The sequence below is a fragment of the Kogia breviceps genome, chromosome 9 (genome assembly GCF_026419965.1).
Source record: "Kogia breviceps isolate mKogBre1 chromosome 9, mKogBre1 haplotype 1, whole genome shotgun sequence".
In the NCBI taxonomy this organism is placed as follows: Eukaryota; Metazoa; Chordata; class Mammalia; order Artiodactyla; family Physeteridae; genus Kogia; species Kogia breviceps.
Window position 1 is genome coordinate 95,958,809 of NC_081318.1, and position 25,907 is coordinate 95,984,715.

At 48.9% G+C, this 25,907-nt stretch overlaps 1 protein-coding gene across 12 annotated transcripts in view; it reads right to left on the reverse strand.

Moving 5' to 3' along the window:
• Positions 1-25,907, reverse strand: part of ATXN7L1 (ataxin 7 like 1) — a 253,101-nt gene that overhangs the window by 55,721 nt on the left and 171,473 nt on the right. For 6 of the 12 annotated variants that reach the window (XM_067042825.1, XM_067042828.1, XM_067042824.1 and 3 more), the window contains one exon: positions 6,148-6,370. In XM_067042825.1, the coding sequence (XP_066898926.1) occupies positions 6,148-6,370 (223 nt within the window). Of the gene's footprint in view, positions 1-6,147; positions 6,371-16,083; positions 17,281-25,152; positions 25,381-25,907 lie in introns of those variants that run through there. The other 6 variants (XM_067042826.1, XM_067042831.1, XM_059074499.2 and 3 more) reach the window with 6 other exon arrangements.

Below are 25,907 nucleotides of genomic sequence, written 5' to 3' on the forward strand. Positions count from 1 at the left end.
AGCAGGTGGGAAAGTCAGACCGGCTGATGCAGACCCCACGCAAGGAGCTGGTTCTCTGGATGAGCAGCGACTCATAAGAAAAGTCTGAGACCCTCGTCTGGGCTCAGAAAGAGCCAGTTATAATTTCCCTTTTGACTTCCACCTGGGAAGTCTTACCCACCTCCCTCCACCTTTACGGGCTCCATGGGCTTCGGGCAGGGTATTATCTGGCCTCTGGCTCCCCCAGGGGTGGTCCCCATGGGCAGGACGGTGAATTAGTGGAGAGGGGCTCTGAGAGCCTGGGAGCTGGGCGAACGGTGGGTGCTGCTAGGCAGATCTGCAGGGGACAAGGCTGGTAGCACAGGGATGCCCTGTTTCCCCCTTTCTTCTAATGCAGTTACTTTTTAACCTCTCCAGGCACAGAAGGGAGAAAACAACAAATCCATGGACCATTTAACCTTATGTGAGACGGCAGGAGGTGGGCCTGAACTTAGGAGTGGTGTTTTATGGCCGGACACGTGAATTTGAGCTACTTGGAAAAGGGTGTGTTGCTAACCTGCTGTTAATCTCATCTAAAGGCCACGGCCCACCACCTGCAGGCACGGCTTACGCTTTGGCCTTTAGAGGCAGAGCTCCTGGAAGCAGGGAAAAGAGTTTGGGCAGGGGATTCTCTACATGGCCAAACTGGGTCCTCTGGGTCTGCTCCCACCAGACCCCTGGCAGCAGCAGGCGAATGTGAGAAAGCAGGAGAGTTCCTTCCATAATTTTTATTTAATTTTAATTCATTACAATTTAAAAACAGGTACTTGATTCAGTTATAAGAAAATGTTTTAAGTATGTTTTGGAACAACTTAGTAGGCAAATCTATTTTATAATCGCTGTTTTTTGTTTTTTTTTTAAATGAAGTCTAAGCATGGATCAAGTATTTCCAGTGATAATTTAGTGTCCAAGTTGAGATGTGCGGTAAGTATAAAACACACACAGGATTTTGAAGACTTAAGAAAGAAAGAAAAAAGAACCACGTATCTCACTGATTATATATTGAAATAATACTGTGGTTATATTAGGTTTAATACAACATATTGCTCAAAATTAATTTCACTTGTTTCTGATCACTTTTTCCAGAGTGGCTACTAGAAAATTTTAAATTACATGTGTGGTGCACATTACATGTGACTGGACAGTGCCAGTCTGAACAATTCTAGATAAAGGCGTTAACCATCTCCAGGAATGGATATCTTATGATGCTTTCCAATGGTCAGATCCATTTCATTCAATTCAACAAATATTTACTGACAAGGGGACTGTGTTTGCTGAGTGTGAGGACCTGCCATGGGAGAGGCCCCGCAATTACCACGGAGCGGAAGGAATACAGCACCAGAGAACGAGTCACGGGTAAGGCAGAAGTGAAGTGCAGCGGGGATTAAACGGAGACGCTAGTGAATCAGGTGGCTGGCAGCAAGGAAGAGAATAAGAGAGAAAGGCCTGGAGAAGAAGGTGGCTCCTGGGATGGACCGTGAGAAGCAGTCAGGGTTTGGGCCAGGAGAGAAGGGACAGGATGCTGTGGAAGGAACCCTGCTTCCTCCGGTTCCTCCCATCCTCGGGCCCCACTGTCCTGGGCCCTGCCCTTGGCTCCTGCTCTTCTTAATAAGCCACGTATCTTCCCGGGAATCCCCATCTGTATCACGGCTTCGATGCCTGTGTCTACGCTGACAAGTCTCAAATCTCCATTCCCAGCCCATGCCGCTCTCCCGACCTCTGGGACCAAACACTCAATGCCCAGTGGACATCTCCACGTAGATATTTCTCAGATACTTCAAACTCCATGGACTCCCCGGCTGAACTCATCCTCTCCTCCCCACCCTAGGCTCTGGCCCTTTCTGTTCTTCTCTTGCGGAAGTAGCAGGACCAGTCACCCAGCTGTCCAAGCCAGGAATATTACCCTAAACACTTCCCTTGCATTACGAGCCCTAATACAACCAGCCCCGAAGTCCTGTGGGGTTTTCCTCGGGACCTCTCCCACCTGGCCCCTTCCACACACATCCACTACCGCTGCCTGGGTCCAGGCTGCCACCACGCCCCACCTGGCTTATGCAAAAGCAGCCTCACTCTTCTGGCTGCTTCTTGAGTGGCCCCTCATGCCATCCTTTATACTGCTGTCGGGTGGGTCTCGGTACCATAGAAAACGGCTCCTCTAACAGCTCCATGCAGCTTTCAGGGTGAAGCCCAAATTCCTGAATTTAGCTCATACAGCAGAACTGTATAACCTGGCCCTCATTCACCGACTCAGTTTCATCTCCTGCCTCTCCCCACAAGTAAGTACTTTTGCATGTTCTGTTCCCCTTGCCTGGAACACCCTCCCCATTTTCTTAAAAAAAAAAGTTTTTTAAAAATTGTGTTTAAAGAAAAATCTATCTATCTATCTCAATCATAAGATTTACCATTCTAATCCAGTTTTCTTTGTCTAGGTTATTCCTATTTATCCTTCAAATTCAGCTCAAGTGTGACCTGAAAAACCTTTTCTGAGTCCTCAGCCTGAGTTAGGTGCCCTTCTGCTGTGCTACCAATATCTTAGCTCTTATCACATTGTATTCTGTGTTAGCTTATGTCTCTTCTTCTTTTTTTTTTTTTAAAGTCTTTATTGAATTTGTTACAATATTGCTTCTGTTTTATGTTTTGGTTTTTTGGCCATGAGGTATGTGGGACCTTAGCTCCCCGATCAGGGAACGAACCTGCACCCCCTTCACTGGAAGGCAAAGTCTTAATCACTGAACTGCCAGGGAAGTCCCAGCTTATGTCTCTTTTTACAGACTCCCTAGGACAGTGTGTGTGTCTTATTTAATTTTGTATTCAAGGGCGCAGTGTACAGTTGTGCAGGTTACGGACTGTACTAGATGTCTGGTTGAGAAAATGAGTAAGAAATGAAGACCATTAGCCAATTGTGCACTCTGGTCCAGGGCTGTATCCAGGTCTTTTTCGAACTTGCACAAAGGTGCCATAGGTGCCAAGCCCTGTATATCTTCAGGGCTTGTTATAGAGCTGGCACATAGTATTATAGTAGGTGCTCATTAAATGTTAAATTGAATAAAGATGACGGATGGTTTAGGCAAAGGGACCAGGGGAAGTCATGGTGGGGAAGCTGGAGTAATGGGATGTTACTGAATGATCAAGATTGGATTAGGGGGGTTTGCAGTCAGTTTTTAGAGGGTCCTTATAGATACACCTCCTTCTAGACGTAGGTGCTTGGCTTTTAAAGGGGAACTCAGCTCTGCTTCTGCTTTTTTTTTTTTTTTTTCCCTTTGTGCACCCACTGGAATAGATTCTATAGTATATAAAGGGCTGAGATCCTAACTCTTAATTCAGTAGACAGTGAGGAACCTTGGGAGAATTTTTGAGGCTTGTGTCTTAAAAATCACAAAATAGTCAGGCTTGAAAATAAGACTCAGAGAAGTTAAGTTACTTGTTCAGGGTCACACAGAAAGTTAGTGGCCGAGCTGGGACTTGAACTGGCTTTCCTTGCCCCTCCAGTGCTCCTTCTGACACACCGCCCTTTGGGGAAGGCTCCCTGAACTGAGGCGGGCCCTGGAAGCCCCCAAACCAAATCTTCCAGCCCTCCAATATGAGTCCCCAGTGACGGTCGGCAGGGGGTGGGCTGACCAGAGGTGAGAACAGGCAGGAGGCTGCTGCAGTCAACGCTCAGCCTCACTCAGCGTGCCTCCCTTGATCTGTCTAGATATCTACCTACTTGAACTGAGGTGAATTGCCCAGGAGCTTTCTGCTTTTCACACAAGGTCAGTGCTCTAGTTTTTGGAGGCCTTTTTTCATAAGGGCTTATTTCCCTTCTTGCAATCCTTTTGGTTGCTTTTCTTTGGACCCTGGCTAGTTTTTTCAGATTCTTTCAAAACCACCTTCTGCCTCTAGCTGAAGGGGCCTTGCGCATAGCAGGGCTCAGTAAGTGCGTGTTGAGTTGGTGTGACCTGAACGTGGAGGATGATCCAACCTGAGAGGTCTCCCTTGAAGCCTTGCCTCCTGGGAAAATTCTTGGTGCTGCATCTCACCCTCCTGCGACCATGTTTATCAGTTATCATTTACTGCATTCATGCTATGATATTCCATGACCCCCGAGTCTCCTTCTGACTTATTCCCCAAGAGCCCCCTGCCCAGCTTTCCTCATTTAGTTGCTCTATAGCTCATTTCTAGACTCTGAATAAACGGTTTTATCCTTTTCCATTTGCAACTTCAGTCTGAGTCTAAAGAGCCATTTCCCTACTTTTTCCAGGAGATTGGGCTTCTCGACCTGTATTCCTGGTTCTAGGAGCTCTGTCCTTTGGCACATGTGATAATACTATAACAATAACATTATCATCAAATATTTATTGAATGTGTTCCCTGCTCCAGACATCACACTTTCTGCTTTTATAAAAATTAGTTCACTTCATCCTCACAAAACTCCTGTGGGGTAGGGATATCAGTAACCACATTTTACAGATGAGGAAAACTGAGGCACACCAAGATCAAGCCATTTGCCCAAGGTCACCCACCTGAGATTTGTACATAGGCGTGATACAGGAAGCACTTACATCAGGACACCAGATGCTGCCTTGGCAAACAACCTTTCAGGGGCTCTCCAAGGTCACCATAAGAAGGACACTCACACTACCAGCAGGCAGGCCCAGAGGCCACCAACTGTCACACTCAGGCCAGGTCTTCCCTAACCAGCTATGTCCTCTTACAGCATGGAGATCCTAACACTCAAGAGAACAAAGCTCGTCCGTGAGCCCTGGCTGCGTGACAGGTGCCTCCCCTCCTCGACAGCCATGTCTAAACCTTCCCTCTCTGTCACAAGAGGCCCTTTAGTTGATCTGGCATAATTAGCTCTTTACAAAGTCATCAAAATTGCCTGCGTGCAGTGACAAACCAATTGATGGATGATTTTAGTCCACAGCTCTCCCAGCGATGAACGTAAGTGTAATTAAATGTAAGAAAGTGTAAGAAACGTTAAGAAGTGTAAGAAGACATCTTCTGTAGCATGAATTAACAGAAGATGTCTTCTCTTTAGATATCTAAATGAACAGAGTCCACAGTTATCCCTTGTCTGCCTTCACGAGGCCAGCAAGATAAGGCTAGAGGCTCTGTACTAAACCAGTCCCTAAGGGTTCCAAGTTGGGTCCTTGGCATTTGAAGATACTCATCTACTGCTTCCTGTCCTCATTTTCACTTTGGTTTCCTATCTGTCCATTCCACAGGTAACCTTTTCTGACTTCTCAGTAAAGACGGAGATAAAAAAGTGAATGAGGGCTTCCCTGGTGGCGCAGTGATTAAGAATCCACCTGCCAATGCAGGGGACACGGGTTCGAGCCCTGATCCGGGAAGAGCCCACGTGCCGCGGAGCAACTAAGCCCGTGGGCCGCAACTACTGAGCCTGCACTCTAGAGCCCGCGAGCCACAACTACCGAAGCCCGCGCGCCTAGAGCCCGTGCTCTGCGACGAGAAGCCACCACAGTGAGAAGCCCGCGCAGTGCAACGAAGACCCAACGCAGTCAAAGAAAAGAAAAAAAAAAAAAAGTGAATTAAAAGCCTCTGATTTTTCACAGTCACCTGCAACCAGCCCTCTCCCACCCCATCATGTCACAGGCAGCGACATTCCCTTTGGATTTTCTTTCTTCCTTCTGTTGTCAGCTCCCAATTACCTGCCTCTGCTGGCAGCTCCTTCACAGAGTGCAGACCAGGCTGCTGGTGATGGGAAGCTCTGTGGGGGGCCTGCCTTCCAGGGCCCTGAGGACGGACCAGGGCCTCACTCCCTGCGGGGCAGACTGGCTGCGCTTTTGATTATTTATACCAACACTTCTGTTCACCGGGGGTGGAAAATGGAGAGGTGACCGTATAACTGAGGAATATTTCCCTGTTACCCTCTTCTTAGACACAACTTGCCTCAGCTCTCAGGAGTGGAAAAAATTCCCCGGTCGGGCAGATAGTGCTTTAAGATGCCCTGTTTCTCCTGGTATTTAGGTTTCTTATCCCGTCATTCTGTTTTTCTGTCCCTTCCCTTCCCACTTCCCCAAATTCCTGGACATGATGCCCAGGAACAAAGCCGCTGGGTAAACACTGTCTTCTGTGGTGACAGGGACAAGCAGCGAGGACGGACGGCTGCCAGCACCCGACACTCACCATGCTTTGTCCCTTGATCCCTTCGCTGAAAAGATTGTGTGCTGTTTGCTGCTGGAGGTTAGGAGATTGTCTTTGGGCGTTTTGAATGGCTTTGAGGAGCTGCTGGCAGAGGTATGGCCGCTGAGACAGGCTTTTGTTTTCACCTGTACTAGTGATGTCCGGGCATTGGAGGGTGGAGACGCCGGAGAGGGAGAAGGTCTACACATTGAACCGTGTCTTCTCTCTACAGGGGGAGAAAGAACAGAACTCAGCACATCATCTGTAGCAAGTGAGTCACATGCATATGCGTGTACGTAACAGGCAAAGAGGAAGAGTGCTGATCTTGCAGCGTCGGCCCCCAAAGCCTCAGTTCTGACTATGGTTTGCTTGACATCATATCACACCAACTAGCAGTGATTACCTTCTGAGATTTCTGTATCAAGTGGCAAGCTGAACTCGCACTACAGTTCTCGCGGGAGGCATTTACCAGGAGATCCTCCTGCAAAACCACTGCCACAGGACTAGTAGAGGGGATGCCCGGTGTCATGGGAACGTCGTGAGAGAACCACACAGCCCAAGCCATCCCCGGACAGCCACTCAGAGGCCACGTGGTCCCTCGGGGTGGTGGGGAGGGTAGGACTTTTCAGATAACAAATAGCAATTGCTCAAACCTGACCCCTAGCAGGAGCACTTTAGTCACAAGGACTTGTGACATAAAGCAGGGCTGAATGAAAGGGTCTTCTAGATCCAGAAGGTGGCCCAGCATCTGTCCACACGCCCCTGTGGCCTCTCCAGGGCTCACTGAGGTCCAGGGCCACAGGTGCCGGGTCAGGACATGCAGGAGGACGTCAACGCTCAAGGCAGAATCCACAGGTCTGGGGCCTGGACGTGGGCAGCCCCTTCCTGGGGCTCTAAGAGCATACCAGCACCCTGGGAGACATGCCCCACTGTTCACCCTCGTTCGGCCTCTGTCGTCTCGACTTGACGGGCAGGGTAAGAATGCTGACCAAGAGGGTGGGTGCACGGGGTAAAGCTCCGGTGTACAGCCACTACGGCGGTTCCTAACTGTCACAGGGGAACAGATTTGATCAACGTTAAGGACCCTTCCCAAGAAAAATGCCCCAAAACTCTGTATACAATTACAGGAAGGAATCCTGTACCCCCAAAAGACAAACGCTCTGAAATCCTAAGTCCCCTCTGGCCCCCGCGTACCTACTACAAAGCCCCACATATAGTTAGTGCCTAATTACTATGTATCGAATAAATAAATGAAATTATAACCGATCTCCTGATGGGAAGGACTAGAGATCACAAAGCTGGAGATCTGGGTTGAATGTGATAACGAAGAAGATGGGGGCAAAGATGGCAGATCCCACTCTCCCTCCACCTCCGAGCTGAGTCTCACTTTTCTCATTAGGGAGGCATTTCTGGCTGCTGTTCCAGGTACCCTGGAAAGGAAGCCAGACTGACTATGGCTATGAGGGACAAGCCTTTGGGCTGCCTCTGCGCTTCCTGGTACCAGTGGGCTGCCAGTTTGTCTCCAAGCCGACTGACTCTAACCCTGTGATGAACTGGAAATTGCGGGGCGGAGGAAAGTGGATTTTTGAGGATCATCTGATTGTTGGATGTTTCTGCCTGACCAGTGTTCATAGGGTGCCTGCACCGAATAACTTTACTGGGGAATCTTTCTTCACTGAATCAGAGGAGACCTTGCATACATGCTCAGTTCCCAGAGCCATCCTGTTCAAGGATGTGAAAACCAAGAGCTAGTTCCAGGGCTTCTGTTTTGATGTAGAAGAGAGAACCCTAGGCTAGGAGCCAGGAGATCCAGCCTCCAATTCCAGCCACACCACATTATTAGGCTTATGGCCTGGAGTTCACTTAAACTTTCTGTTTCCATGCCTTTATCTGTAAATGAAGTGGGTCCCTAGATGGCCTTGAAGGCCTCTTTCTACTCCATTATCATAAATACAAGGCATACTGACACCTGATCCTTCTCTTCCTATCTCTCGTGATTCCTGAATGTCACAGCCATAATTATAGCACAAGCATTGAGATATTTTACTCAGGCAGGATCTTCCTTGGAGGAATTCATCCTTTGTAAAATTGTACTGGTCTTTACAAGCCCTTTGACACAGGCAGGAAGCAGCCAGCCGTCTCCACCCTCCTCATGACTGACTGGCTAAAGAAGACCCAGAGAGGCGAGGTGACTAGCCAAGGTCAGGACCAGTGGCTATGAGAGGAATGGGGCCTCTGTGCTCTGGGCAGGGGCTTAGCTGCTTCTCAGGAAGGCAGGAAACGGGGTGTACTGTGACCACGATGTGAAGCCAGGGAATTTGGAAGCACAGGACTTAGAATCACTGAAGGTTAGAACTGGATCTTAAAAGTCAGCTCATCTCATCTGCTTGCTGATGGATGAGGTTATCACTTAGAGAGGTTATCAGTTACCAGCCTGCAGGGCAAAGCTAGTTGGTGGCAGGGTTGAGTTCAGAACCAAGGCTTCTCCCTTCAAATCCATAGTTCTTTCTGCCTTTCAGAAATGTCTTGCTCAGCAATTTTTTTTTTGGGGGGGGCGGAGCTGAAGTTTCCAAAACTAAAACAAGACTTTGATTTTTACCACTACTGTTTTGGATTGCTCTGCAGACTTCATTCACTCATTTGCTCTCCTGTGCTCAAGCTGGCAGAGGGGGTGGGGGAAGGGATATGCAGAAGTATTCCCCCATTCTGGTAGAGAGATAAGCCTTCATAATGAAGAGAATTTTTATTTTGCTAAACTAAGAGTGGAAAATAATACCAGTAAGCAAAGATAAATTACAAAGAAGTGTGACACGAAGGACAAAATGAATGGGCCAGACCAGGGATTCCAAAATCACCTCCAGACAATTCCGATTAGTGACCCTGCCAAGGCGGTCTGCTGCTAAACTCACAGAAAAAGTTAAATCAATGGATAAGCCTTCTTCTTGGTTTTATATTTTATTCCCACAAATTTTTCTTGAATGATCAGTTGAAAGAACAAGTTGCGAACGAGAGAATATTCATCAAGTTTGGAAGACAGCCCTTTACCCTTAGAGTTTGTTTTGTTTTGGTTTGGTTTTTTTACTGTGAGATTTTTGTATGGTAATAGATTGAAGCAGCATTTCCTACTCTTGTGAAACGGTTTCTTGTTGATCAGACTGAATTAAATCTGTCACTGTTTCAAGGTATCCCACAAAGAGGCCCGTACTTCTGTCCCCGCAGCTTCGAGAATGAGCTTGCCAGCCTCCAGTGCAGGTGACAAAGCCTATGTAAGCATTTAAAGTGGGGAAACAGGGTCAGAGTGATAAGAGCTTTGCTCAGGAGGTGAACATCACACTTACTTCATTTGGCTAAGCTTTTGAAAATGGGTAGAACTGATGTCCGGGTAGGACAGAGTTACTAGATTTTTCAGAAATATGTAATTCCTATTCAACCTGTGTTTCTCTAGCCTGTGAAAACCCGCCTGTAGGTAACTGCCAGAGGTCGATAGGCTGGTGATAGGAGAAAACAGTCTTAGTTTATGTAAAAAGATGTTGCCAGGCAAGTGGAATGTCTCTGGGTAAAGTGTTCCAGATTTACACCACGATCATTCTGATATGAGAACTCACCTACTTTGGGCTTACTCATGACCCCCCCCGCATGCCCCCCCTGCATTTGGTCAAGGGACTGCGGACTGCTTTAGGTGGATCCCTATAATTATTCAAATTCCATTTGCCTTGCCCAGAAACAGTTTACAGAACATTTATTTTTTATACTCACTATTAAAATATTCTATAGACTGAAGCAATCTTAGAGAAAAAAACCTTTCCTCCCAAATTTTCTCATTCTCTGTTCATGTACATAGATGCATTAACAAAACAGTAAGCAATTGATATTTTGGACTATTCTTTTTCAACTAACCTTATTCCATGTATAAGTTTCTAATTCCCATATATTGGTCAGTTTAAATGGTTCGGTAATATTTAATCACTGACATCATGCTTTAGAGTACTTAGCTATTCTCTTACTACTTACTGTCTGGTTTTTTATCTTTCTTCCTTTTTTTTTTTTTTACAATTTAGTTAAAAAATGATTTGAGATTATTTCTTTGAGGTGGTGTAGTTCCCAAAGTGAAAAAGGTTGCAATAGTTTATAGCTTTTGCAACACATTTCTTTCCAGATCGTGGGACAGAAAGACCAAACGAATCTATTGTGCTAATGTTGAATGTGCGTACCACTTACCCACTGAAGTGAAAACAGAAAATCACTGTCAGGACGTTCATGCAGAATTAAATGTCCACTACATCAATAGCAACCTCAGTGACTGACGTTGGATCAGCAACCTCTGGTCTCACCCCTTCTGTCCTTTGGCCAATGGTAATAATAACTTATTAAGACTTTCCCACGTGCCAAGAACTCTACTAAATATTTGAATTACCTTAGTAATCACCTAGTAGTTAGTTCTTACAATACCCTAAGAGAGGTACAGTTATTATATCTGTTCTACAGATGAAGAAACTGAGGTTAGAGATACAAGTTGACCAAGTTCATGGAGCTAGGAAACATTAGATTTGTGGATGTCTTCAGAGCCTGTGGTTTTAACTCTGAGCTCTACCACCTTGAAATCCTGGAAGATGCTGCAGCATACAGGGAGAGCCTGGAAGGCTGCTGGACACCTCCCCTCCCCATTGAGTACGGGCATTTCAGCAGGGCACCTGACTCCCCTAGGGAGAGGGGGAAAAAAACCTAATGTGGCAGCTTTTAAGGTACCAATCAGCCATAGCCTGAGACCTCAATCCCAAAGAAATGACCAAAGAAAGGAAAAACCAAATCCTTTTACTTTTATTGCATTTCCATCACAGGAAATCCAGAGCATGGCTTCAGCCACTGGCTGTTCTAAGACCACTTGCTTCACTGTGTACAGCCTAACCATCCAGGAGGGACTCCAGGGTGCAAACCCAGAGACCAGCTGAGCAGGGGGCTTGCAGACACGTCTCCACAATCCTTTCCACTGGGAAAAGCCCACCAGGTTCTCAGGCCACTGCATCTCAGTAAAAATTCAGAACCCTCCCCTCCCCCCATGCTTATTCACTGAGATATTTTTATACTCACAGCATCAGTGTCCTGCATTTAAAACCTCAGCACAGACGCCTCATGAATGGCTGAGCCGGCCGCCAACACCCAGTGTGGTTCCCTGTACCAGTTTTAGAAAGAACGCATTGGGAATTTTCCAATATGGTGTTCAGGGATCAATCCCCGCCCCGCCCCCGCCCCCAACAGAGTGTGCGCGCCACAGTCACTTGTGGCCCGACACGCTTGTGTAAACTCACTTGGGCTTAGGCCAGCTCCTGGCTTGCTCATTTGACAGTGCTGAGTCTCTTTCAGCCCTCACCTCTGAGAGCAGGTGCTTGGCAAATCATTAGCCGGGTTCTATTTTATCAATGGATTCTATCTGCTTTAGGAGCTGCGGTCAGGATGCTTTCCATAAAGGACGGCCCTGAACTCCAAGGGACCTTCCAAAAGTAAACTGGAGCCGGAGGGTGAGGGGTAGAGCACATACCTTGGCCCGGGGAATCGTGCAGGAACCGCGCTAGCTGTATCTTGCAACCACTTGGTGAGGGGGTGAGGCAGGTATCCCCCCATTTTCCAGCTGTGGAAACTGAGGCAGGTTGCATTTCGGAAACCTGTCCAGAGTCTGTTAAGGCTCGGAAGTGGAGAGAGCATGGGTAGCATCTGAGCTGTGGTCTCATTTGCCACAGTTGTAGCTGGGCACTAAATATAGTGCCATGGTGGTTAGAGGGGGGATATTGAATCAGCCTTCCTCAGCAGGGGAGGAAATGAAGACACAAGAAAGTCAAGTGACTAAGGCAAGCAGCGAGTGGCAGGCAGAGGCGTGCCAAGCAGCTCATGTGCCAGGAGTGCTTGTGAGCTGCCCAGGAACGCACTCCCTCCTCGGGCTGCGGTGCCTCTTTAAAAGCTGTCAGGGGGGGCTTCCCTGGTGGCGCAGTGGTTGAGAATCCGCCTGCCGATGCAGGAGACACGGGTTCGTGTCCTGGTCCGGGAAGATCCCACATGCCGCGGAGCAACTAAGCCCGTGAGCCATGGCCACTAGGCCTGCGCGTCCAGAGCCTGTGCTCCGCAACGGGAGAGGCCACAACAGTGAGAGGCCCACGTACCGCAAAAAAAAAAAAAAAAAAAAAAAAAAAAAAAAAAAAAAAAAAAAAAAAAAATACAGCAAAAGCTGTCAGGGGGCTTCCCTGGTGGCGCAGCGGCTAAGAACGCGCCTGCCAGTGCAGGGGACAGGGGTTCGAGCCCTGGTCCGGGAAGATCCCACATGCTGCGGAGCAACTAAGCCCGTGCGCCACAACTACTGAGCCTGCGCTCTAGAGCCCGCGAACCACAACTACTGAAGCCTGCGCACATAGAGAAAGCCCGCGCGCAGCAATGAAGACCCAACGCAGCCAAAAATGAATAAATAAATGAAAAAAAAAAAAAAAAGCTGTCAGGGCCTGAGTGGCTGGGGAGGTGTTCCTTCAAGCACGGGTGCCTGTCACCAGTTAGCTTATACTAGTTCTTCTTTACCCCTCTTCACCGGCTACCCAGATACACAACACACACCACCTGGAGCCCTTTGACAAAAGCCACTGTGGGCTGGTACCTACATTACTTGTGCTGGCTCAGTTCTCAAATCCCCCTAGGCTCTGGGTTGGTTTCTCGGCCATCTGGTCTCTCTGTGCCCATTCATTCAGTTAGGAAGAGAAGCAGCATTCCTTGGGTGCCTACTATGTGTCAGGCACTGAGCAAGCTACTTTTACACCTACCAGCTCATGCAATCTACCCAACAACCCCCCAAAGTGGATACTGTTCGCCTCCTCGTTGTAGATGGGGAAATTAAAGCTTAGCAAGATTATGAAACAAGGCCAAGGTCACAGTGACCTTGGCAGTTAGAAGGTGAGCCCAGGCCTGCCTGGCCCCAGAGCCAATGCCCTTTCCATCATGCCACCCGCTGGGATACTGTCTTTCCTCTACACATAAGCAATACAACTTCTCTGAAGATTCTAACAAAGCATCTCCCATTTTCAGAGCTGGCCCAGGATACAGCTCTGAAGTTAGATAACTTGGGATGCTCTTTACATCTCCCTCTCCGAGGCATTCCCCCACCCCACCTGCGCTCTTCTATTGGTTATTTATACTAAGGTATACATTTCTGGCATCAACCACTGCTGGGTAGGATTTGGGGAGTCCCAGGGACTTTCCAGGGCCCTGATGTATTTCCATCAGCCCCCAGGGATGCCCTCACTAGATATTTAACCTAGCTGAAGGAGAAACCCCCCGCCCAGCAACATAGACCAGTGGGGAAACAAACACATGTACACACTGCTGGGGGTACTTCCAAGGGATGACAGTTCTCTGGAGAGCAACCTCGTGTTGATGACATCAGTTAAAAAGCATTCACAGGGCTTCCCTGGTGGCGCAGTGGTTAAGAATCCGCCTGCCAATGCAGGGGACATGGGTTCGAGCCCTGGTCCGGGAAGATCCCACATGCCGCGGAGCAACTAAGCCCGTGCGCCACAACTACTGAGCCTGCGCTCTAGAGCCCACGAGCCACAACTACTGAGCCCGTGAGCCACAACTACTGAAGCCCCGTTCCCTAGAGCCTGCACGCCACAACTACTGAAGCCTGCACGCCTAGAGCCCGTGCTCCACAACAAGAGAAGCCACCGCAGTGGGAAGCCCTCGCACCGCGACGAAGAGTAGCCCCCGCTCACCGCAATAGAGAAAGCCCGCACACAGCAACAAAGACCCAAGGCAGTCAAAAAAAAAATAAATAAATAAGTAAATAAATTAAAGAAATCTATTTTTTTTTTAAAAAGCATTTGATCTGGTAACCTGGTAATTTTAGTCTGGAAAATAGACCTCAAGGAAATATCCGTCCCCAAGAAAAGTTCAAAGATATTCTCAGCAGCATTGCTTACAATAGTAAAAAATACCATAACCAACCTGGTCTATGATAAAACAACTGAAATTGACAGGTATGAGGGTTATCTCAATCTAAGGAAATGTGTATGTGAGACAGTACTACCCAAATTCACAAGAAAATTAAAAGTATCACCAGTATATGCAAACACTAATCATTACTTTATAAAAATGTAAAACATTTAACATATATATATATATGAATATATAACATAGAAAAGGAAAAAAGGGAAGGACATAGGATGCCTCTATTTTTGTTAAAGTTGATTTTTAAATCCATATAAGAAAAAAGAAAAACAAACAACAACAACAACAGAAACACTAACACATCCTTAACCAGAGAGGCCAAAGGGGAGAAAACAAGTGCAAATACAAAAGGAGGAAGGAGAGAAAAACATGTGTTAAAGTCACACCTTTCATTCATTCACTCATTTTTTTAAAGCATCTCTTTGGCACGTACCATGCGCCAAGCACCGAAATATAATGGTGGTGATAAGACAGACACTGCCATGGCCCAAGGGTTCCCTCAGGGAGAGGACACACTCTCCAGATCCTGGCTGGCCACCACTTGGTCACCCTAAGAGTAGAGAACAGTGTCCCTTCTGAAGGCGGGCTGCCACCTGGAGGACCTGAGGCCAGTGAACAGCCTGCCTGCCCCATGGGACGGAACTGCCACCCTCGCCTTTTACTGCCCCAGCTATTCCCGTGTGTCTGGAGCCAATATGGTAGTGGAGGGGTTGACAAGGAGTCCCACCTGCATGGTATTAACTTCTCCGTCAGAGTGACCTCGGCCCCAACCACCAACACACCCACTGTGCAAGTCACATGAGTGTAAAAACAGAACCACCACAGCTAAGGTGAAAACTGGTGGCTTCCAGCTTTACGATAAGCTGTTGGATTCTACCTTAAGATGGCACAGCTGACATCATCCCCGCTCCGGGGGCACTGAAGGGACAGCAGTGGCAGGGAGCCGGAAGCTGGGCAAAGCTGGGGCATCTTTGATGGGAAGATACAAGAACAGGGATTCTCAATGTCTAAAATACCTGAACAGCTGGGCCCAATCTTCCCAAGACTGTCTTGAGGCCACATCAGTGGCCTTTACCCAGGTGCCTTGGGCTAAGCACATGAAAAGCCCTGGCCCCTGTCACAGGCATGTGTGGTCCACGCCTCAAGGAAGGGCCAGAGGATCCTGAGGAATGAGGCCGGGAAAGAGTCCACGCCACTATCCACCTGAGACCTCCTGGTGCCGCCCCAGGGCTCCTCTTCTTGGGACAGCAGGGCCAGGGCTCCCAAATCTGTATTTTTTAAAAGATCCCAAGGTAATTCTCTTGCTCTACACAAGCTTCGGGAGTCACTGGAAATGTGGACCAAACACTGCTGTCTTTGGAATCAGAAAGACCCGGGCTCAAATGCCAGGTCTGTCACTCATTAGCTCTGTGACTTGGGCAAATAACTTAGCCCCCGAGCTCCAGTTTCCTTACCTACACAGTGGGAACAATAATGCCCACATCACAGGGTTACGAGTGGGCAGGTGCCCCTATAGTACATCGAGGCCCCCCCATCTTAGCACAGGTCCCGTGCTGTAATCGCTGGTTTACTGGTCTAGGCGTCCTGTCACCGGACGCACGGAGAGCAGATGTCTTGTGCCCTCTCTCGTCCCTGGCATTCAGCCCAGGGTCTGGCCTTGGTAGGCACTCACTACATTCACTGTTGAAGAAAGGAGAATGTGAGGATCGATAACACATGGAAGGTGGCTGCCCCGGTGCCAACTCACAGTAGGCACTTCACCTAAGTTCCCCTAACACATACAAATGTAGATTAAAAAAAATACAAGCAGTAGCTTTGCTAAGGGGGCAGTTCCCTACCTTCTCCCTGCCCCTGAATTAAAACTATCCATTTACAAGAATCCTACGGGAGCACAATTGTTTAAGAAACATCGGCTGAGTAAGGAGAGGCCAGGGCTGCTTGATTCCTGTCTGTACCGACCTCCAATTTCAGGAGTGCAGGCCACAGTCTCTAGAGGTGCAAAGTCCCAGCTCACGGCGAAGCTCGCGGCGGCACCCAGAAGAGGCTTTGGTGGTCCGACAGCAGTCGCTAATAACGGAAGCATTTGTGTTCTCCTTGGGGTGGCAGTTGGCAGCAGCAAACAGGAAGCTGTCTTGAAGTAGGGTGTGGTTCTGTCCTCTCCGTGTACGTGTACGGAGACACCACTCATCTCCCCCTCCAGTCCCCTTCTCTTTCCCTCTGCTCCCTTTTGTTTAGGAGCAGAAGGTCTGAATTATTTCGGTGAAAACACAGCTTTTTACAAGATTGAAGACCAACCATCACCACCATACAAACGAAAACCAAGGGTAGGAAGGAGTCTAAAATACAGCAAGGGTCTATTTCGCTACCATCAGCTACTTGCTTGGGACACCGAGTTAGCGCCCCCGGCTGTGCGCGAGTGGGCGTGCGCCCTCCCTCGGTTTCCCTGCGGGCACACGGGAAACCAACCCCGCTAGAAACCAGGCCAGGTGCGCTGCCAATCGTGCTCGGGCGCCGCCAGTCCGCCAGCTGGCCGGCCACCAGCGTGGACTCAGGGACCACTGTGAGCACACACCGGACCGACGACCATCCGCGAAGAGTAAAGAAGGAAAAACCACGGGTCGCCAGTTTCCAGCAATTTTTGAAGTTTGAGCGAAAGAGACCCGAAACATTGCTTAGCACCGCTTGCATATAAACATGACCAAGAAAAATCAGTAGCGAGTAGACAAATGCATCAAGTGTGTTTGGAGCTGCACATAAATGCAGAGAAGTGGAGGGCACAGGCGGGTAAGGTTCAGTGCAGCTGCTTCCCGGGGCTAGCAGAGGTGTGCTAGAAAATTTTCCACTCCACTCCTCCCCAGGCCCCGAGGCTGGCGCCTCCAGAAGGCCTGTCCAAAATAGACCGGTCCCCAACCCAGCCTCCTACTCCTGACCTCTTTCTCAGGCAGCAGCTCTCCCCGCTCCACGCCTCAGCCCTGTCTCTGCGCCAGCCCACAGCCCAAGGGCACCGCCTAAGCTCCACCTCGGACTTGCTAAATGGATCGTGGGCTGACAGCAAGCTCTGCTTGCCGTGACCTGGGCCCAGCCCCACGCCATCCTGTGTGGCAAGCGTGCCCTGTTCTCACACTTACACACCCCAGGGAGACAGCCTCGCTGTTTGGATAAGGGGGCTGAGCCAGTGGCTCCTGGCTGGGGGCCCTGGCCAGTCAGAACGCACCACTTCCCCTTTAAGAGAGCACGCCCGCCCAGATGCGATTAGGGAAAGGCAGAAAGAAAAGCCCGGAAAGACCAGGGTCGTATCCCGAATTTGGCAGATGAACGCGCGCGTGCGCGCGCGCGCGCGCGCACACACACACACGGATCTGAGCAGCCACTGTATGGGAAGGGTCAGGGCCTTCCTGCAGCCCGACTGCATGATGGCCTCTGCAGGCTTCCCCGGGGACCAGGCTGAGGCCAGGGGCCCACGCAGCCTGCAGGGGCCTCAAGCCTTTCTGCTTCCTTTTCCCTGAGGGCCTGTCTGTCCTGATGGGCAGAGTCCACTGCAATACCCAGCACTATGCTTTGGAGAGAGTAGAGACGTCATTATAAAGATTGAAAATTACTTTTGTGGGACATTTTAGGTATGAATTCAAGCGGAGAGTTTTCATTCATTCTTTATATTTAGAAAGTTTATTCCCTGGTCTTGGCAAGGGATAGTAGATTTGTGCGTGGGGAGGGATGTCTAAAAAAGACAATGGGTCCCAAAAGGCCACATGCTGTACGATTCCATCGGTACAAAATAGCCAGCATACGTAAATCCATAGAGACAGAAAGCAGATTAGTGACTGCCAGGGGCTAGGGAAGCAGGGAGAGGGGAGTGACTGCTTAAGGGGTACAGGGTCTCCTTTGGGGGTGATGAAAGCATTTTGGAACCAGGTAGAGGTGACGGATGCACAACATCGTGAACAGACTGAGTGCCACTAAATTACAATTCAACTGAGCATGCCCCCTGCCCTCAACGCCACCAGAGGGGTGGGCAAAACACCTAGGCCACCCCTCCGGCCTGACCCCTGGACACACCCCTACCCTCACCCCATATAAGGGATAAGCTCACGCCCCCCCTCAGCGAGCAAGCCAGCGAGGGAACCTGTTGCTTGTTCTCATTCCCCCCACTCCCCACCCCGTTGCAGCAGGGGCCCCAATAAAGGCTCGCCTGGAAAAAGGAATTACAATTCAATGCTTTAAGATGATTAATTTTGTTATGTGAGTTTCATCTCCATTAAAAAAAAAACCCAGCAGTTTAGTGTGTTTTAGGTATTTGTATTTTCTTTTATCTTCTACTAGGATCTCTCCTATGTTTCATCCAACATTTCTTTGTAAAACCTGCCTATTACCTGATAAATCTTAAGTTAACCCTGGCGGAAGAGTATACTTCTTTTAATAAGGAAAAAGAGAAACAAACCTCTAAGAGATAAAAGCTTTCCAAGACTCAGAAGTAAGCCTCTACTGGAGAATTTCAGACTATGGGAAGATGGCATCATCTCAGACCATGGCACATAAGCTGGCCAGCGCTAACTCGGCCTTTGTAAGGCTGTCTCGGGTTGGGACCACCTCCAGCAGCTTGATCATATATAACCAAAGCCAGAGAGAGGGCGTCTCCCATGGGAGAATTATTCAAGGAGAACATGATCTTGGGTCTCTGACTTTGGGCTTCCTTGTCCCCTCTCGCTGAGAGAGCTTCTTCCCAGAATATAGCAGCATCAGTTTCTGGCTGGGAAAGGGCTATGACGCTTGGCGAAGCAGGACTGGTTTCTACAATTCCATTTCTTTGGAATGGAGCCAGTGGGAATGAGGGGGTATGACTCGAACACCCACTCAACCCAGCCCTACGGAGAGGGCTGGAGACAGGGTAAGGCTGTACGCCGTGTCCTCCAGGCTCTAGGCAAGAGGGTCAAGGGCTCATGGGCACACTTCCCCTGCTCAGGGGACTGTCAAGAGGAGGCCTGCTGAATGCTGCAATACTCAGGAGAAGCACAGATGAAAGGGCAGGCCCTGTGGCCCAGGAGCCTGAGTCTTTCCAGAGACAGCTGTGAGCAACTTTCCTAGTATCTGTTTGCTGAGAGTTCCAGGATGACCTGGAGGACAGAGAGGTGAACAGCTTCCATGGGCCAGCTCTCCCAGAGCCCTCTGGTCCTTGTGAAGTACCTTCCCCTACCTCTTTTCACTGTTCTCGCTCCTCATCTCAGGTACCTGGTAATAAGTAGGTGGACTAGGTTTTCAGCAAACAGATGGCTTAAGAAAATAAGATGGGGACTTCCCTGGCGGTCCAGCGGTTAAGACTCCGCATTTCCACTGCAGTGGGGGCGGGTTTGATCCCTGGTTGGGGAACTAAGATCCCGCCTGCCTCGGGGGCGGCCAAAAAGAAAAGAAAAGAAAAGAAGATGCAATATTTATACTGTCCTGGCGTCTGAGGAACTGCAAGTTTCGAACCTTAATGCTAAACACAAAAACAGGCAGGCTCAACCCAATTAAAAAATGGGCGAAGGACTTGAATAGACATTTTTTTCAAAGAAGATAATCACATGAAAAGATGATCAACATCACCAGTCATCAGGGAAATGCAAATCAAAACCAAAACAAGCTACCACTTCACACATACTAGGATGGCTATGTATATAAAAAACAACAACCAAAAAAGCCCCCAAATGGAAAATAACAAGGGTTGGTGAGGATGTGGAGAAACCGGAACCTTTGGACACAGTCCGTGGGAACGTAAAATGGTGCAGCCTCTATGGAAAACAGTATGGTGGTTCTTCAAAAAATTAAACATGGAATCACCATATGATCTTGCGATTCTTCTCCTAGGGTACACACCCAGAAGAACTGAAACAAGTCCCTGTATGTGAATGTTCACAGCAGCACTATTAGCAATAGCCAAAAGGCAGAAACAACCCAAGTATCCATCAATGGATGAATAAATAAACAAATTGTGGTATATACATAACACTGGAAAATTATTCAGCCATAAAAGGGAGTGAAGTACTGATACATGTTACAACATGGATGAATCTAGAAAACATTATGCAAATGAAAGAAACCAGGCACAAAAAGTCACATATATTATATGAATTCTATTTATATGAAACGTCCAGAATAGGTAAATCTACAGAGACAGAAAGCAGACTGGTGGTTGCCAGGTACCGAGGGGAGGGAGAGGGGGAAATAACTGCTTAACGGGTATGAGGCTTTATTTTGGAGTGATGAAACTTCTGGAACTAGACAGAAGGGATGGTTGCACAACACTGTAAATGTACTCAGTGCCACCCAATTGTTCACTTTAAGATGGTTCGTTTTATGTTGTATGCATTTCATCTCAAAAACAAGAAACCCCCAAACTCTGCAGAAAGTAAGGGTCAAGACAATCCACAAACAGAACCATCAGTTTCGGAATAACTGAGAGTTACCTTCGAAAGCCTCCTTGGAATCACTTCAAGGAAATAACCTTTAGGTTAAAGTAACAAAGGCGACCAGTAGGAGAGAGCAGATAGGCACTCACTCCAAGTCGGAAGTCCCTAAACGTGGCCGATTCAGGTCCACAAAGAAGGGTTAATTTGTCTTGAACAGACAGCTGCTCCCACCACCCCACACACGGGCGCACGAAGGCTGCCCTAGCCACTTACAGATGGGTCTCCGAGGCACAGCTCCCCTCTGCCCGCCCCCTCATCCCTGATATAGCCGTCATTTCCACCAAAGGGACTCAGGTCTTAGACCATGAAGTTGGGACAGAGTCACAGACTCCCAAAGAGCAAGAAGAAACCCCGCAGGTAATCATTCTCTGCTACCCCCTGCTGGCCCCTTCCAGGGCTGTTAGCCTCTTCGGAGCTGTAGCCAAGGGGCCACCCTGCCTGGCTTCTCCACCGCAGGCCCCGAGCTCTCCAAGTGCACAGAAGGCCAGAAAGCACCACCGCTGGACAGTCTCCCCTACGTGAGCTGCTCTGTGATGCCCGCACGTCCATCCCATTTCTTCCCTGTGGGGGGTCGCCTTGAACCAGTCCAGTTTCCCTTCCATGGGACACCCTGCCAGATATTTGTTCCCCGAAACCTCTTTCTCCGGGATAAACACTCCCAGACATCTTTTAAAATCATTCCTCACAAAAGGTCATTTTCACCATTCTCCTGATCTCTGGGTCCCCTTTGGCTCTGACTGTGCTTTCTAAACTGTGCCATTCAGAAGGGAGAACATCACAGGTGAAGTCTGGGCAGCTCCCAGCGGTCTGTTCTGGGTATCATTCTCCTGTTAAGGCCACCAGACATCCAAGCTAGATTTCTTATCTCTTTAAAAAAAAAAAAAAAAAAATTATTTATTTATTCATTTTATTTTGGGCTGCATTGGGTCTTCTTTGCTGCGAGCGGGCTTTCTCTAGTTGCAGCGAGTGGGGGCTACTCCTTGTTGCGGTGCGTGGGCTTCACTGTGGTGGCTTCTCTTGTTGCAGAGCACGGGCTCTAGGCAGGTGGCCTCGGTACTTGTGGCTCGCAGGCTCTAGAGCGCAGGCTCAGTAGCTGTGGCGCACGGGCTTAGCTGCTCCACGGCACGTGGGATCTTCCCAGATCACGGATCGAACCCGCGTCCCCTGCATCAGCAGGCGGATTCTTAACCACTGCGCCCCCAGGGAAGCCCTAGATTTCTTATTTCTGAGGGCTGCCTCACCCCTGAGTCTTATTTCACATGCTTTACTGCCAAGCTGCTTATCCACAGGTGTCCTTTACGAATGTCATCTGGTCGGACGGAGTCAGTCCACTGCTCTGGCCTGGGGAGATCTTTCTGGACTCTGACTCATTAATGTAACTCTTCTCCCTCCTGAATCTACTGCTTGAAAAATTGGATAATCCTGCCACGAATGCAATTCTTCTTCCAAATCCTCCTTTATAATGTGGAAGGGGACAGGGCCAAGCGTGCAACTCGATCTATCCCCCAGGGTGTCAGCGACCTGTGAACAGTACTCCAGAGGTGTGACTCTCTTGAGCCACCCGCCATTCAGGGCAGGTGTGTCACTTGGCCCACACTTCCGTCTTCACTGGTACGGATCCCATGTATGACTAACAAATGAGGCTGACAGCAGCCCTCCTGCTACCAGTGGTTGAAGGACTAAAAGCTCTTAGCAGTGCCTTGCACGCGGCAGGCAATCAAATGTGCCTTTATCACTGACAAGAAATACAGTAATAGAAGAAAACCGGTTTTCCAAGTCCCAAACTACCCTCCTTGCTGGCAACCAAGTATAGACGTTAGGCAGCTGAAATCGATACAAAAAGCACCGGTGCTGAAGGGCTGGTGTCTGAATCCCCACACCCTCCTTCCAGAATCTCCATGCTCTGAGGTGAATCATACCACCCTTCCAAGGCTACGGGAAGGAGTCAATGAGATCAGGCATGTAAAAGAGGTTTAAAAGTTGAGTCAGGCTATGCAATCATAAAAGAAAAGTATTATGATTACTGTTATAAATCTCTCCAAGATACCACTTCCACTAGCAGAAACCTGCCTGTTAAGCCAAGGAAAAACCTACAGATGCACTCAGGCTGCCAGAAGGCAGGTCTTTCAGCTCAGAGCAGCTGAATTCCTGCAAAGCAACTTCCCTTTCCCAAGGATGGCAGGATTGGGGGGGTTTGACCAATTCAAATGCAAAAGCCCAAGGCCGAGGATGACTGGGAAACTTTTCAGCATTCACTGCCATCCCTCTCCAACACAAAGCCCTGTGGGCTCCCTTCATGGCTCTTCATTCACTCTGGCCACGAGGTTATCTATACAGTGGGATGATGGGGGCACCCGCAGTCACTGCTAGCTGAGAGGCACGCAATCCCACACACACCTCCAACCTGAGGCCTTCAAAAGTTGAGTCTCCGATCCCATCCCAGCCTGACAGACAGGAGGAGGAAAAGGGGAGTGTAACAGGGGCCCCCATCCATTGGGGCAGAATGGAATCAAATCAGAACAAAGAGTTTCTTAACCTCTGCGTTGCAGCTGGTGCATCCAGTTTGGATGGGGCACTGCGGAGGCGAAGGTCTGATGGATAATGTGCGCGCCGGAGCTTGGGCTCCCCGGCTCCACCGTGCAGCCTGAGCCCCCATTCCGCCTTTATACTGGCACCAAAGACTTAGCTTCTACCCCACAGCCTAGCCACCAGGCGGTAACGAATGCGAGTGTTAGACTGAAGTCTGCCGCAGGTACAGGCATTTATCACACAAATGTTTATCAGGTAGGGAGGAAACCGTTCACTCAACCTGTTTGGTGAACTTGATGAAGCCCCAGGCCTCTCTCCATCGAGTTGTTCCAACCATACCTTGTAGTACTATAAACCCTTCAGTATCACTGTCATTTAGATGAGGACAAACTGGAACTCGACCTGTCCCCACCAGCTCAGAAAGCACAGGGCATGCTCTAAACCGCGGAAGACCGAAAACAAGCCTCATCGTTATTCTCTGCAAGGTAGGAGGAGACCAAAACACTACACAAAATACAAAATAAACCACCTCACTTTATACAGATGAGAGAAACATGGAGGAGAAAAAGAAATCCACTCGTGGCAGCCCTGGGCAGTGAGAATTATGTCACGCCTCGGCCTAGGTCACATTTACTACCTTGGAAATTTCCGTTTCGACTGTCCATTTTCATTTCATGTGTAAGTTGGTGATGCTGGGGGGCTGGGTAGTGGTGAAGTTTGGGCCTGTCAGGGAGGGACCCACATACCTGGATCAGGGGAGACTCCCTACTCAGAAGGCCTTCCTCAAGGCCCAGATGATGGGCCTTTTCGATTTGTTTGGTTTAAAATATTTAACCCGAGGGCTTCCCTGGTGGCGCAGTGGTTGAGAGTCCGCCTGCCGATGCAGGAGACACGGGTTCGTGCCCTGGTCCGGGAAGATCCCACATGCCGCGGAGCAACTAAGCCCGTGAGCCATGGCCGCTAGGCCTGCGCGTCCGGAGCCTGTGCTCCGCAATGGGAGAGGCCACAGCAGTGAGAGGCCCGCATACCGCAAAAAAAAACAAAAAACAAACAAACAAAAAAATAAAATAAAATATTTAACCCGAGGCACAATGAAGTGTCTCATTTACGACGTTCTTCCTGGACCATTAGACGGGGATTCCACACTCCTTACGCTGATGAACGTGCTACTTAGCCATGCAAATTCTGGGAGCGCAGACACGGAGACGGGAGGTGCTCAAGGTACGCTCCCAAGGGCCGATTTAATTACACAGCCATTCAGTGGGCAAAGCAGACCAATTTTTAGCCAACTGTTCTGGTAAATATTATGGGGAGCCCTTTCATAGAGTGCTAATGCTGGCTTAGTGATTTCGAACGTGCCCGGCTTTCGTTTCTCATGCAAACACGCACGCGGTCCCCAAAGATGCTACCGCCAGAGCCAGAAAAATCAAACAGATCGTGCATTAGCCAATATGCTATCTTACCGTTGAATATTATTATTATTTCCTTTTAGTACTATAAACCCTTCAGTATCACTGTCATTTAGATGAGGAAAAACTGGAAAACCCACTCACTTTGCAGCGACCGGCCTTCCTCTGCCCCTCCCCCAGGCTCTCGGCAAGTGCCGCCACCCGGCTTCTGGGCCGGCTGCACTGCTCTCCACCACCACCACGAACCCATTTTGGACGTTTGAAACGATACCCAATCACTGCATCCATTCTCCCAGAGCGTCCCAGAGGAAATGGCATCATTACTTTCATTTTACTCCGTTTGTGACCAACCAAAAGCAAACAACACGTCCTGAGACAATTATCAGGGTATCTGATGTCGGCAGCTGGGGAGTACGCTCGGGAAGGTTATCAAATGACCTCGCGGAGAAATTAATTTTCAAGAGCTAAAATAACCTCCTGCTGCACATGCCCGGCCGTTTCTCTAAATGCAGAAACGGATTTCACTTTCAGCAGTTAGAAAACTCTCAGGCATGCCCGTTTTTTCAAAAAAGTCTATAAATAACCCAGGATCAGCAAAATTTATGCAAAACATCCTGCTAGAAGAAATGTAAACTAAAACCACTTACAGAGAGACTCGGGCTGCCAACTTAATCTGATTCTACGACGACTGTAAACACGTTGCACTTTTGGAACCTGAAGCGATCCATATTAGCACGGATGCCATCACAGAAAAGAAAAAGAAAAAAAAAAGGAAGCAACCCGCCCCTTCCCACACTAAACAACAACAAAAGCCCGGCCCCCAAACAGAGCACCGTGATTCGGGGTTCGGGGTTCTGCACGGCCCAGGACCCGACGGCTGACCAGCTGCAGTCAGTACCAGCTTGCACACGCCAACTGTTTTGACTACAGGCACTTGTTAAACACAGAGTTTCAGGTCCTACCAGTTGGACACCAGAAGTTCATAGAACTGACCCAGTGCCAAGAACAACAAGCCCAGAAAGCGAAACGGCTGCCTCGTGCGCCGTAGTTTTTGTTAACTGTTTATGCAAGCCCCAGAGCAACTGGGTAACAATTAAGAAGACAACCGAACTTAAATAACAAAAGCAGAAGATTACCACCTTGAAGGAAATGTAGATGTTGGCAGATAAAGGTCAGACTTCAACCGAGTTTACTGGTGGGGTGGGGGGTTTTCGGAGAGAACCGGGGGTGGGGGTGGGGAGGGGCAGGTGTCACATGACGAACTGCGGTTATTAGCAGAAGGAACTGGGTGCTTCCTTGAAGCATCTTCCACTTAAGAGGCTGACTCAGGTTTTGCAAACGCGGAGGCCTTGGTACACATCTGGGGTGATTGCAGAAGCATTGGAACTTGGATGTTGGTAAA